This window comes from Raphanus sativus, chromosome 4 (assembly GCF_000801105.2).
Source record: "Raphanus sativus cultivar WK10039 chromosome 4, ASM80110v3, whole genome shotgun sequence".
In the NCBI taxonomy this organism is placed as follows: Eukaryota; Viridiplantae; Streptophyta; class Magnoliopsida; order Brassicales; family Brassicaceae; genus Raphanus; species Raphanus sativus.
The window spans coordinates 26,854,605-26,868,667 of record NC_079514.1 but is presented as its reverse complement, the minus strand read 5'-3'; the positions used below and the strand labels follow the sequence as shown (position 1 = coordinate 26,868,667).

At 34.0% G+C, this 14,063-nt stretch overlaps 4 protein-coding genes across 5 annotated transcripts; 2 read left to right on the top strand and 2 right to left on the bottom strand.

Moving 5' to 3' along the window:
- Nucleotides 1-4,712: 4,712 nt before the first annotated feature.
- Nucleotides 4,713-5,785, top strand: LOC108839805 (uncharacterized). Its single transcript, XM_018612579.2, has 2 exons — nt 4,713-5,027; nt 5,251-5,785. The coding sequence occupies exons 1-2, from the start codon at nt 4,874-4,876 to the stop codon at nt 5,676-5,678; spliced, it is 582 nt and encodes a 193-aa protein (XP_018468081.1). The 5' UTR covers nt 4,713-4,873; the 3' UTR covers nt 5,679-5,785.
- A 282-nt stretch (nt 5,786-6,067) lies between these two features.
- On the bottom strand, nt 6,068-6,436 carry LOC130511249 (GRR1-like protein 1). The gene has a single exon (XM_057008156.1). The coding sequence runs from the start codon at nt 6,434-6,436 to the stop codon at nt 6,068-6,070; it is 369 nt and encodes a 122-aa protein (XP_056864136.1).
- A 1,661-nt stretch (nt 6,437-8,097) lies between these two features.
- Nucleotides 8,098-9,845, top strand: LOC108826218 (putative F-box/FBD/LRR-repeat protein At4g03220). Its single transcript, XM_018599604.2, has 3 exons — nt 8,098-9,102; nt 9,172-9,357; nt 9,430-9,845. The coding sequence occupies exons 1-3, from the start codon at nt 8,098-8,100 to the stop codon at nt 9,724-9,726; spliced, it is 1,488 nt and encodes a 495-aa protein (XP_018455106.2). The 3' UTR covers nt 9,727-9,845.
- A 75-nt stretch (nt 9,846-9,920) lies between these two features.
- Nucleotides 9,921-13,827, bottom strand: LOC108826188 (kinesin-like protein KIN-14D). 2 transcript variants are annotated; one of them, XM_018599595.2, is made up of 17 exons: nt 13,668-13,827; nt 13,320-13,529; nt 13,100-13,244; nt 12,902-13,011; nt 12,707-12,826; nt 12,428-12,631; nt 12,128-12,337; nt 11,958-12,032; nt 11,740-11,886; nt 11,511-11,652; nt 11,334-11,443; nt 11,102-11,263; nt 10,812-11,032; nt 10,655-10,736; nt 10,464-10,568; nt 10,290-10,394; nt 9,921-10,181 (listed from the first exon to the last, which is right to left on the bottom strand). In XM_018599595.2, the coding sequence occupies exons 1-17, from the start codon at nt 13,701-13,703 to the stop codon at nt 10,002-10,004; spliced, it is 2,364 nt and encodes a 787-aa protein (XP_018455097.2). In that variant the 5' UTR covers nt 13,704-13,827; the 3' UTR covers nt 9,921-10,001. The 2 variants fall into 2 exon arrangements, with proteins under 2 accessions (XP_018455097.2, XP_018455092.2); XM_018599590.2 differs by having other exon boundaries at nt 13,320-13,541; nt 13,668-13,815.
- Nucleotides 13,828-14,063: the final 236 nt, after the last annotated feature.

The following is a 14,063-nucleotide window of genomic DNA, read 5'->3' as shown; positions in this document are numbered from 1 at the left end:
CATTTTTGGGTCTTCGCGGGAAATTGCGTTTCTCCGGTTTTGGCGGGAAATTACGTTTTTTCGGTTTTGACAGGAAAATTGCGTTTTGCCGATTTTGACGAGAAATTGTGTTTTCCGGTTTTGGCGGAAAGTTGCGTTTTTCCGGTTTTGGCGGGAAATTGCGTTTTCCGGTTTTGGCGGGAAATTGCATTTTCCGGTTTTGGCGGGAAATTGCATTTTCCGGTTTTGGCGGGAAATTGTGTTTTTCCGGTTTTGGCGGGAAATTGCATTTGCTGGTTAAACGAGAAATTGCGTTTTTCGGTTTTGGCGGGAAATTGCGTTTTTCCGGTTTTGACGGAAAATTGCGTTTTCTGGTTTTGACGGAAAATTGTGTTTTTCCGGTTTTGACGGGAAATTGCGTTTCCGGCGAAAATTTTGTTTTTCTAATTTTTGCGGAAAATTGCGTTTTCCGGGTTTGGCGGGAAATTACGTTTTTCCGGTTTTGGCGGAAAATTATGTTTTCCGGTTTTGGCGGGAAATTACGTTTTCCGAATTTACCGGGAAATTGCGTTTTTCCGGTTTTGGCGGGAAATTGTTTTTTTTTACGATTTTGGTGGGAAATTGCATTTTCGGTTTTGACGGGAAATTATATTTTCTGTTTTTTTTTGTGGAAAATGTGTTTTTGTGATTTTGACCTTTTTTTTAATAAAAAACCAAATGGGTCAGAGTTGACCTAACCCAATAGACATATTTAACTTGTTAACCCAGTAACTTGTTAACCCATTAACCTGTTAACCCATTAACTTGTTAACCCATCAACCCATTGGATCAAAAATAAACAATTCATTTGGGTTAATGGGTCAATTTGGGTTGGGTCAACCCATGGGTCATGACCCATTTTGACACCCTTAGCTATGGCATTATTGAAACTATTTATATTGTACTTTAAAACATGCATTTCTACAATTTTATCACAATACATTATATTTCAGTTGATTTAGCTTGGAGCTTGATTAATTAATTATAGTGAGAAATTTAATTATGTAATAATATTAAAGTTTGAAAATCTTAGAAAAAAATGTATCAGTTATTTTTACTTTGGATTTTCTTCGACTATATCAAACTGAAATAAAAATCAAAAGAAGAAATATAAATTATTACATTTTCCTTAATTTTGCTTATTTAATAAATTTGTGTTCACTAAACTAAAAAGAATTTTCTTTCAACTCAAATCAACAAAATTTACAGTATAGTCTTTGAAAAATATACATTTATTATTTTCAATATAAGTAAAATTTTAAATGCTTTATAAAATTATCATAAATTTTGATAAAAAAATTAAATTCAATGTAAACTCACCCGCCCCTAGGGCGGGCCAACCACTAGTAAAAGTTATTTTTTCCTTATTTTGTTTTGGTTCTTAACACGTTAAGGTTGCTCTTGATGTAGCTAAAGAGCTTGCATTTTCTTCATACGACCCTGTCTAATTCATATACACCTTCTAAGATCTTGCACAACTCGTTAAACACTCTTTGCGAAGTCTCAGTGTTGTCTTAGTGGACTTGTATAGAATGGTACTGACTACTGACTCGGTTCTTTTTATGACAATCTATGACTACAACAGAAAACTATCAGATTTTGGTTTAGTGAGGGACTGTCCAAAGGGAGAAACAAGCTATGTTATTGCAAGAGTCATGGGTACATTTGTCTATGCGGCTCCTGATTATGTGTCAACAGGTACATTCTATAAATTTTGATATACCAAACTATTGTGCATTTTCAAGAGTAGCTAAAGAAGCAAACATATATGATTCTATATGTTTGTGTGATTCTCAGATCGGGATGCTCGCAGATTCTCGAGAAAGGGTGGGATTGATAAATAACGTTTGAGAAAACATAAAGAGAGCTCAGTTACAAAAAAAAAAAGAAAACATAAAGAGAGCTACGTCGCCATCTTACAAACGAAGATGCATGCTAATATATATGTATAGAAAAAAAGAGTTTCTTTTTCTTTTACGGGAAGGATTTAAAAAAAAAAATGAACTGTTTAGATTATTGCTAAGCAGAAACTCTTTAAATTTTAGTTAACATTTAGAAATGTATATTTTACCCTCAATTGAATATAACACGAACTTCCACTATTTTAATATTATTTTAAATATATTATTTGGTTAATTTAATTTATATATTTTTTACTTTTGAAATTATAAAATTTCATTCTACTTAGTTATAATAAGTAAAATAAAATAAGTGTCTGCAAAAAATATCTTAGGACATAAATGATAGTTATAATAAAAAATAACTTATAAATTAACCAATACAAAGAGGAAGATAGTGTGATGGTTGTGTAAAAAAAGAAGAAGAATGTGATAGGTACCATGCATTTACGTCAGTACGTTTTGGAAGAAAAATATACAATAACCATAGACTAATCACCATGTTTTTAAATTCACTATGTTATTTTTATAGAAAATGATACAAATAATTAGCTATGTTTTGAGTCTTTTGACCAAAAGACAGTTTCAGAAGAAACAAAATGTTTTGACCAAATGGTAAATAATTAGATATGTACGCACACGTAGACACACGTACAGTTAAAAACCAGAGGAATGCTTTGGTCTAAATGTTAACTAATTCATTAATTAAACCAATTGGTTAAACAAACCATTTCATTACAGTTTTATAAAAAACAGAAAATGCTTCTATTCAATTTTTTTTCTTTGAGAAAGTTTCGGTTCAAAATTTAACTGATTCATTAACTAAATCAGTTAGTTAAACAAATCGGGTTAAGTAAATTTTGTTGGTGTTATACAATCATAAATTTTTGAAAATTTTAAATATATTTTTTAAAAACACATTATTAGTTTATTATCAAGCCATCCACATCATTTTTGAAATGGGGAATAATGACACCTGTCGACTCTTATATGGCTAAGTGAGTTGTATGAATTTAAATTTATACGCGCGTAGCTCAGATTTGCTTTGTGGTGTATATCTTTAACAAACCGTCTTATGTGTTCATGTCTTATGTTTTGGGCTTCCAAATGTTGTCGACAATATTCAACCCATCGTCTTATGTGTTTGTGTGTTATGATTTGGGCTTCCAAATGTTGTCGATAATATCAAGTCAATCCCCATGCGAATCCACTACGCCTTACTTTTATCGCAAAAATGATATAAAGTAAAAACAATCTCAATACAAACCGACACTTTAAAAACAAACCCTTTCATATTAAATAACTCTGCTCGACTGAATCCAAATATAAAAGCACCAGAAAGCAAGTAAAATTCGCAGCAAAATTATTAAATACATTCTATCAACACCCTTCGATCTTTCTCCAAATCCATCAAAACATTCTATAGTTTTAATTTTAATAGGGTATGTCGTTTCATGGATTGTAAAAAATTAGCAAATATAAGATTCATGAAAGACACAAACATACTCAGTTGGATATAAACGAGACACCCTATAATACTTACAATAAACAATATAAATGTTTCACTAACGTAATTTTTTTTGCGTTTCTAATTTCAATAATAGTTTCCCTCCATTGCACTTTCTCATCACAATCTATTATTACATAACACAATGTCCGGTAGTTTCTTACTAACCCCTTATAAAAAAATGAATGGCTGCAAATATAAATACATCAACTTCACTTGAATTACAAATTCAATCATAGAACACAAAGTCCAAACCCGGCGCGTAGTATTTTCATATTCTTAATGTTTGAAGCAATAATATGCCACTTTCATTCATATTAATGACTGATATGTACGCTCTTATTTGTATTATATGTATATTAAACAAAAAATATTTAAATTCAGTTTACGCACTGGGTTTTAAAAGGTAACAATTTTAATATACTAAACTAGAAAAACAGAAATCGGTCAATTAGAATTTTCAATAAATGTGTAAATATTTCTCGGTTCTGTAAAAAGAAATCAGTTTATGGTTCAAAAGAAACCAGTTCATTATAACTATTTTATCAATATATAAGAGTTTGCCGGTTCAGTGTAAATGTATAAAAATTGAGTATTTAAAATATTTTAAATAATATTATAAAATTAAATTTGAATCTAAAATAAACAAATATAAATTTATAATAGGCTATTAATAACAAGATAAATTAATATTGTTACCTATTCTATTGAAACACGACATATTGATAATTAATATGTCTAACTATTTATTCTATTTATTTAAAGAACCATTTATTATTCTTTTTATGCAAATGTATCTAATTTTATTTATACACTAACCACTACGTTAAGACAATTATCAACAGTTAAGAAAAAATTAACCTATGTTGATATACGTTATATAACCCTATATTTTATGTAAATATACATTAACCACTATGTTATGATAACTCTACTTTATATAACAGTATATAAATTAAATTTCTTTAATATATTAAAAAATACAGAAAATTACATATTTACAGAAACAAAAAAAAATTACAAACAAACATTATACCCGCGGGTCAAAATCTAAAATATATAAATATGATTACGAATAAACAGGTACATAATTACAAAAAAAAACAAATGTATGTCGGAGTAATTTTTGAATTGCTATTATTTTATAAAATATATTTTCATTTATATAGAAATATGATTACAAAGAAAAAAATATGGTTAGAAAACAATATGAAAATTAAATTAAAAATAAAAATAAAACTAAAGATATACCCGCATAAGTTTATAAATGGTAGGTCTGTGGAAAAAAAGAAAGATAAAAAAGATACAAGGGTATCGCTGTAATTGTAATAAGGTCCGAGTTTCACCAATTCAATTCTTGAGAACTCCAGAGTCGCCGCAGATAACAAATTTAGGGTTCCTAATCTCTTTGGATTAGATTGTGGAGTTGGATTTGGTAGCTTGAAGAATCATGAAGAACTTTCATGAAAGAGAGGAAGATGAGAGTAATACAAGGAAGAGCTACAAGTCGAAGAACATGAAGAGGTTAGGAGGCGGTGGTCTTTCTCTCCAAACCTTTGCTAACTTGAAGTCGAAGAAGAGTCACTACAACCCTGCTTTCATCAGTAAGCCACCCATTCGTGAAAAAAATATAATGATCTATTTTGGCTGATCTATGAGCAACGTTGTTAGCTTTAGGGTGATGATTGGATTGCTACAGCTGTGGTGATTAGAAGAAAGTATAATAATAGGATATGTAATTTAGTCACTCACTATATATTTATGGTAATTAGAAGATAACTAGTTGATGAGACACTCACTGAAGGAGTCTTATTGTCTCTTTTACAGAAAAGCAGAAGGAATACTACAAGAATGCCAAGTATGTGAGCAAGTTTAGGAAGTCGATGAAGCAGCAGCAGCAGCAGAATGTTCATGAAAAGGATGAGAGTAAGCTTCAGAGCTTTCATGGAGAGAGTAGTAAAGTGGTTGATGATGAGCACAACAAGGGTAAAAAATCTCACAAGAGAATCGGTGTTGAGGAGGTGTACAAACAGACACGAGAAGAGATGGAGAAAGCGAGGAGGGAGAGGGAGGAAGCGTTTCAGGCCAAGAAACTAGCCAAAGAAGAGGCCGAGTCCCGGAGGAAGGCAGCTAAAGGGAAAATGATGAGAAAGACTCGGCATGGTCAGCCTGTTATGAAATACAGAATTGAGCATCTTCTTGAATCCATCAAGAAAACTTCTCAAAACGATGGAATGCACATCTCAGACAAGTAATCCCTTGGCTTTTCATTACGGATACTTATATTTCCCTTCTTGCCAAACACATTATTACTTGTTTCAAATTTGCCCTTCTTGTGTTGGTTTGAGGTTAACATTCTCTAGTTTATGGCTAGTCTTTAAAAGTAGTGTCAGCACATTGGTGTTTACTTACTGTTTATCCCATGATTTGGGCTGTTTCAAAAACTTTAATACAAAGACAAAAAGGGCAAAATCCCCTTATCTCAAGCTTCTTTAAATTCACAACAAGTGATGAAGCATCAAATCCCAATCCCCAGCGAATGCTATTGATGGGACGCCAAGCTTCTTGGCGTGTATCCCCAATGTAATTCAAAGGCATTGTCGTGTGAGGAGACCAGAGACAGAGAGATCCTTGCATCTCTTAACTATATGGCTTTGAATCCTTCATCAAGTTGCTGCTGTGTTCTGTATGTAGCCAGGAGCAAAATAGCTCCATCGCATCTGAGATTTGGACGGGTTCTTTCGATGATAACCAAAGCTGCGTTTGTAAACTGGACACAAAAGTAGAGAACATATTCAATATTTGGACATCCTTCAGACACAGAGAGACCAGACCATGTTCTGTCAGAGCTAACATCTGTTTCATCGACATCTGCTCCAGATGGAAAGACCCTTAGTTCTCGCAGTTCCTTACAACACGAGGCAACAGCTTTAAGACCTTTGTCCTCTATCAATGCACCCATAGCTTCTGCAATTGGGAGCATCTGACTAAGAAGCTCGACAAGATCAGGCATTTGGACAGTAGCATAACAAGTTAAACGAAGTAAGACCACCGTGACAAACAGTGTAAAGAAGTTGAATATATTCAAGGACACCCCAAAAACCAGATAAGCTCTTTAGTTGTTTCAATAGATTATGGCCTCGATTGGTACAGCAGATGAAGAAGCAGTAGCAGAATGCTGTAGAAGCAATATGCTGAAGAAGCTGTATGCTTTCACTAAAATTTTTAATAAAGTGATTGGTAGAGCAGTAGCATTATATAATTTTAAAATTATCATAAAAGTTAGTATATAATATATTTATTTTAAAATAATATATATTAAATTATAATATATATTAATAATATATTTGTTATTAAAAATAATGAATCTTATTTAATTTTATAAATTAAATTAATTTTTAAATGTGAAATAGTGTTATTTAAAAAATAAAAAAAAACTATTTTAAAATAAAATTTATTTTTGGAAAAAAATAATTTTGATAATATTAAATAAAATAAATAAATTTTAAAAATTAATTTATATAAAAAATATCATTATTTATTTATTGGTTGAGAAATAAATGATCCATGTATAATATTATCATAAAAAATAATCTATGACATATAATTTATTTATTTATAAATATAAATGTGTTTATTTTATAATATATAAATATATATTATTTTATGTATTTTATTAAAAATAATGAATGATATGTGTAATTATATAAATTTTATTGTATTTTAAATGTGAAATATTGTTATTTTAAAAAAAATAAAATAATTAATCACAAATTTTAGTTTTTTAAAATATAAATTTATTTTTGATTATAAACATATTTTTTATATTATTAAACACACATAATTTAATTACATATAATTATTTTTGAATATATATAAATTCAAAATGCAAATGCTCTTTCAAAAGCTTAATATGAGAGCATTGAGCAAAGAGCATTTGGAGATCATAAGCATCTTGTAAATGCTTTTCTAAATGCTTTTGTGATCAATGTTGATTGTATAATAAGGAGTATAATGCTAATGCTAATGCTCTGCCAATCAAACCCTATGATGATGATAATAAACGTATTAAACTTTACAAATTTTACCAACACAGTTAATAAAGCATGAGTCTGAAGATAAAGAGCCGTTAGCTCAAGACCGGTTGGAGTCAAGCTCCCTTTTTTTGCTTCTTACAAAGATTTCAAGATTGATGCTTGTGAGGTTCCGACAACAACTGACCTAAGCAAGTGTAATGGAGACCAGAGATTTTGGTGGGATGAGCCAACTGTGTCCGAGTTAAGTTTTCATCAGAATCATCACCCTATTTGGGTTCAAGCTAATCATATGATTTATGATTATTGCTTTGATGCTACGAGGTTTCATGTTACTCCTCTTTAAGTCAATCTTCTCTTTAACTTGGTCAGCACGTTACTGTGATCAGAAGAAAAGATGTGGCTCTCTCTCTTTGATGAATCTGTTTATGTAAAAAATATAATTGATTATCTGTTGTTGAATTTTAAATAGCTTATTAAACAGAAAATGCGAAATTTGTGGAAACAAACTCTCAACGCACTTATCGTTAATGATTTTCAGGGATTGTTTTGAATGTTTCAAACTCTAATCTCATATTAGAGGAAAACAAAATAAAATAAAAAAGAACTTGATTAGGGTTGTTGTTTTTTTTTATTTACAATGGAGATAAGATCTGTGAGAAGAAAGAAGAAGAAGAGAGAAGAGATTATTATCAAAGTAGATAGGATCAGTAACCTCCCTGACTCTCTTCTTCATCAGATTCTTCTCTTACTTCCTCTACAATCCGCAGCTATAACCAGCTCACTCTCGAAACGATGGAGATCTCTCTTTCTCTCATTGCCTGATCTTGATTTCACTTCCATCAATGAAAACCCTAAACCACCATCTTTCTCTTCAAACTCCATTTACCAACTGCTTTTTCTTCGTAATCACCGCGATGCCAACAATCTCAGGTCACTTCGTTTCCGCACTCCAATCACATTCACGAGTCTCAACTCCTTGATCCGTTTAGCTGTTACTCATCAGGTTCAAGAACTTGACGTTGAAGTCACTACCAGAGACTACTTCAACTTCCCTCGCTGGATTGTAACATCACAAAAGTTAAGAGCCTTGAAGCTCAAGTCATCTTACCCTGGTTTTAGATTACCTCCTTCATCATCAATCTTTGGAGGTTTTCAAAAACTCACTTCACTCTCTTTGTCTCTTGTGATTCTGTACAACCAACCTCATCTCTCAGATTTCTTCACAGACCCAAACTTTCCTCTCCTAGAGAAATTAGCCCTAGAAAATTGCTTAGGACTCAAGGAACTTAGGGTTTGTTGCCGTCTTCTCCAAGAGTTTACTCTAAAGAACTCTTTACAGCTTGATAGCTTAGAGGTTTCTGGTAATAAACTTCATAGACTTAAGATAGTGAGTTGCTTCCATTCATACTCCAAGGAGAGCATTGTGAAGATTAACACTCCAAATCTCAAAACGTTCCTCTGGAACTTAAACGCAGTCACTACAACTGTTCATTTCTTGGACAAGTTAGTTTGTCTGAGAAAGGCTTTCGTTGGAGTTATGTTGCTTCATCAAGATATCAATTCTCAGACACAGTGCTTACTCACTCTCTTGTCTGAACTCGGAAATTCCTATAAACTACAACTTGGAAACCAATCTGTAGAGGTATTTGTACACTTATTATAATACATGCTTACACATCTTTCTCACGTTATTTTGTTAATGTTGTGACAGATTTTGTCAAGCAAGAAGGGATTAGTGAAGAATCATCTTCTACCTTTTCACAACATGAGATTCTTGGAACTGCAAACACGTTTCGACAGACACAATGTTCAAGCACTGTCATGTTTGTTCAAGAGCTGTCCAATGCTTAACATACTTCTTCTAAAAATCATTAATGATCAAACGAGTGAAAGAAGGGTAAGTATTAAGAGAACCGATGATTTATTTCTTGCTCACTTCTGAACTGAACTTGTCTCCTGATTTTGGCAGCAATGGAATAAGGACTTGTGGGATATGTCTAACTCAGAGATTCAGTACTGGGAATCTCAGACCTATGAAGTGGAATCTTTCTTGAACAATTTGGAGTTTGTGGAGATTCATGGATTCTTAGAGTGTGAGAATGAGATGAGCCTTGCTATCTTTCTGCTGAGACATGGAAAGGCTTTGATCAAGATGACTCTGAGATCAAGTTTCCTCTGTAGAGACAACCTTCGGAGACAGATGATAAGGTCACAGTTAATGGGATTCTCAAAGGCATCTTCCAAAGCCAAAATCTCCTTCCATTAAAAGTTCTATGCATAATCTCTCTGTCTGAGGTTTTGAGTAGCTATTACAGTTTTCTCTCTGTGTTGAAAACATATATGCTTCAAGAACTCTTTTGTGTCGTATGTTACTTTATGTCCTATAAGACAATCTGCATATGGTCACACAACCGATAAAGCAGTGAACAAGAATCGTAAGTGAATCAATTTTCATATGAACTCAAGGGCTTCATACATCATCATCAAGAAACTATGTCAAAACCACAATCAGATGTTACAAACCTCTAAAACAACCAGTCTTTAACCGTAACTTAGGCGATTGTCAATAAGTTTCGAGGAAGTTTGTCTTCTAGGTATTCCAATCTCGCATGCGTTGACTCTAGCGGCAAACCGAAGAGAGCAAAGAGACTCTCCTGTAGAAGATGGATCCGGTGATATGTTGACAAACATCAAAGTTTTTGAGTCCCCTCCTAAACATGGCTGTTTTAAAAAAATAAAAAAATATAAAAAATGGTTCTCCTTATATTAGAACACAAACGCATTATGTGTGCATAATGAATGATTCATGGGTCATAATTGTAATCTAACCTGTAGCAGATACGTCAACTTGGAGTTTCTGAAAGGAACATGATCCTCTTTCTTTGCCAGTGCAAATATAACATCACTCAGAGCAGACAAGCTTTTGTTTATTGCCTGGTAAATGAAAGAAGAAGGTTTTAGTAGTGCACAAATACTTCAATGTGAAGGAATCAAGCACAATACCTGTGTCTCCTTCAACCGTTCTCCTGTTGCTCCGCTCTTTGAGAGTCGCTCACTTCCAGCAAGATCTATTAGATTAAGAACACCTTGTACTTGCTGTTCAGTGCTCTGAAATAGTATAGAGCGTTGATGTTTAAAGAAGAAGTTTAGCAGTGAGAGAGAAATAAAATCAAAAAAGCAAAAAAGATGTTAACCTCATTCACACCAGAAATTCGAAGAGTAAACACAAAGTGACTCCTTGATGACTGCTCATTCATGTGAGTCTTACCAACAGACCTGCAAAAAGGAAAACATGCTTTAGTTTCGTAAATCATTGGTGACAGTGTCCTCAAAAAAAAAGCAGAGACAAACCTGCTTTGAGCAGCCTGCTGCAAGAGTGAGGAGATTTGTTCAATGCTGCATACATCTATAATTGTCAGGTCACTAACGTGAGTGTTCCCATTCACGTCATGTGTGATTGCATACTGTCTTCCGCAAGTACTACTATCTGCTCGTACAGCCTCTATAGCAATTGTTCGGTTCGTAGTAAGCAAGTCCCTAATGGACTCATTGTAGATCTCCAACATTGAGACCTACGAGAATTAAACTTAAATAAAAACAAATGCTAGCAACTAATAGAGCATTAATAAAATATATAATACCTGCATCTTGTATCTCCAGCCTTGTGCACTAAGAGACTGACTCGTTTTGAATATTTGTTCAAGTGATCGAGGGATCAATCCTTTCTGTTCTGTCGTTTCGGGTCTCCCCATCATGGTGTAGGTTTTACCAGAACCTGTTTGGCCGTACGCAAATATACAGACCTACGTTTGTTTACAAAGATTTCAGCTACAAGTAAATAAGCACAGTAACCATGATTCAAATAAACAAAACCTTATAGCCATCCAATGCGCTTTGAACAAGTTGAGATATCTCAAAGAATACTTCCTCCTGAGAAGCTCCGTGGTCAAAGACTTTGTCAAAGGTGAAAGGATGTTTATTACCTGAAAGATCCAAATAGAACGAGTTAATAATTATCTTAACTGAGCAAAAGTGTGTCACTGAACTTACCACTTTGAACCACATCAATGCCTCTCCCCAGAGACTCAGATGATGTTGGGTAAGCAATAACGCTGGCCTCTTGGCGTCCTCCTCCATCATCTGGTAACAAGGGACGCACACGGCAAAACACGCGTATGTTTCCTTTCAGTTCCTGAAAATAAATGCTTTGCTTAGCGTTACATAATAATTAAGTATAGCTAGAAGTTAAAACATGTTGCCAAACAAGAACAATTCTCACAAGAATGGTGTTATGAAGCTTCTTCCGTAACACCTCTCCTTCAAAAAGTTGATGTTCGGTGTCTGCAAGGCGGTCTTGCAGCTCACGCATACATTGCTTTTGCTCCTCATATTCTGTCATAGTAAGAGACATAGATGCATCTACCATCTGTATAAAGCCAGTTTTATTAAAGTTAGACAAATCACCAACTCAAAGTACAAACTGATCACACCATTTACCTTTAGCTTTTCCTTAGCAAAAGCTATTTCCTGCTCCAACATTTTTATACGCTCTTTTTGCAACGCACATGTTTCCTGCACCATAGGATTTGGTACTCTTTCAGACTTAGTGAATATATAAGACAAGGGGATGTGTAAAAAAAAAAAAAAGTGTTGTATTTTGAACTAACCTCCAAAGATCCTGATTTTGCTATCAAAATGTCCAATTCATGAGATGACTTCCCAACACTCTCCTTGTACTTAAGGATCTCATCAGCCAGCTTTTGTGACTGTGCAAGCTGGCGATCACGATCATCCCGTACTTGTTGCAGCTCACTTCGAAGATTCTTGACTTCCATCAGCAGTGACTCTTTACGTTTTACTGCTTCATCTTGTGAAACCTTGATCACAAATTTAAGGAATTATAAAAACTCACTAACTAATCAAAAGGTAAGCAAGATGCAGTTACGTAGTAGATGAGGAGGAATTACTCGGCTGGATGCTAGTTGATCTTGCAATGATTTACTGTGACCCCTAAGTGTAGTCAGGTTCTCCAGTATACTCGACTTTTCCTTTTCAGCACGAGTGTGTGCCTCTCGAACTAGTTCAATATCAGTCTGGAGTTTGGTGTTATATTGCTGCAAACTTGTGTTGTACTCTTGCAGTCTTGTGTTAATATCTTTAAGGGTCGTCTCCTAGAACATCAGAACAATCCATTCAACAGCTAGAAAGATTTAAGAGAAATGAGGCAAAGGCAAAAGGTGTTGTACCTTATGCTTGCCAGCCGTTATCTCTTCTTTCGCTTTGTCAAGCTCTACTCGGAGAGAATCCCTAAGATTCTCAGCTGCAACTCTGCTTTCCTTCTCTCTGGTGTGATTTAGAATTGCATCCTAGTAGTAGTCATCATAACCAATAAAGCTTCACAAAAGATGATAAGTTTCTAAGTGATAAATAAATGCCCTTACCAGTTTACTCAGTTCCTCCTTTGAGAACTTCTCCTGTAGTGACACTATGTTCTGTTTCATCTCTGTTATGGTTGCTTGCAGCTCTTCCTCTTTGCTCTTTGCATCCGACTCTGGAAAAATTAAGGTAGTAGTAAACAATATTCAGCGTACAAAACATTTGATGTGAGGAACAAAGGTAATGAAGTCAAGTCAAGTCACCTTTATCACTGCATCTTCTCTCTGCAGATTCAAGACAAGAACGAAGATCTTCCTTCTCCTGGACATGGGTTTCATCCCCTTGTTGGAACCATCTAACACAGACCTTAAGTCTTCTGATAATATCAGTCATCTGCTCAATCTTTCCCTGTGAATAATAGAAAATGACATTTTTATTTCAGCGAAAGGAGAAAAAGGAAGAACATTAGACTATCAAACAAACCTTAGTATCAAACTTGCCAGCTTTTGATCTCTCGTTAAGCAAAGCCAAGACTTCATCTTTTGTGAAATCGACTTTACTGCTACACTCATCGCTGTTTGCAGTAGTAACAACATCTTCTTGTCTGTTCACTGACGAAAGCACTTGTCTTCTTACACCACCTTGCGTCTCCGCTTTCCTTCGCCTGGGTATGCTGGAGAGAGGTTCCTTCCTCTGAAAAACATACTTTTAATCGATTCATCATCAAAAGAAAGAACACATCTAATCCTAAGTATAGATCTCATCTACGAATGTCTCAAAAAGGGAACAAACTTTAAGTGGACGAAGAGAAGAACGCAAAGGAAGGCTTACGGCGTTTGGACTGCGATTCTGGTTACGAAGCGGCATCTTCCACAATCAAGAAACCTCTGATTGAAATACAAGAACCCAGGAGAGTTTTGAAAGAGGAGCCTGCGATTTGAAATTTTGAAAAATAAGATGGGCGGAGCCTTTGGTTATCGTAACGTTACTAACTAATATATTAGCGTTGCAACAATTATATTTTTTTTTTAACAACTCAACAATTATATCCTATATATTAAAAGAGAAATATTACAACTGTACCAATGTGTCATCACCACAATGCTTCTTAGAATTCTTAGAGAAATAGGTTGGTCTATATGAATATATAATAAGTTAAGGTTATTAGGTGGGGTTCATCAAGGGCCGGCTGCTCTGCGAAAATGTTCTGTTAGCTTCTGAGATGGT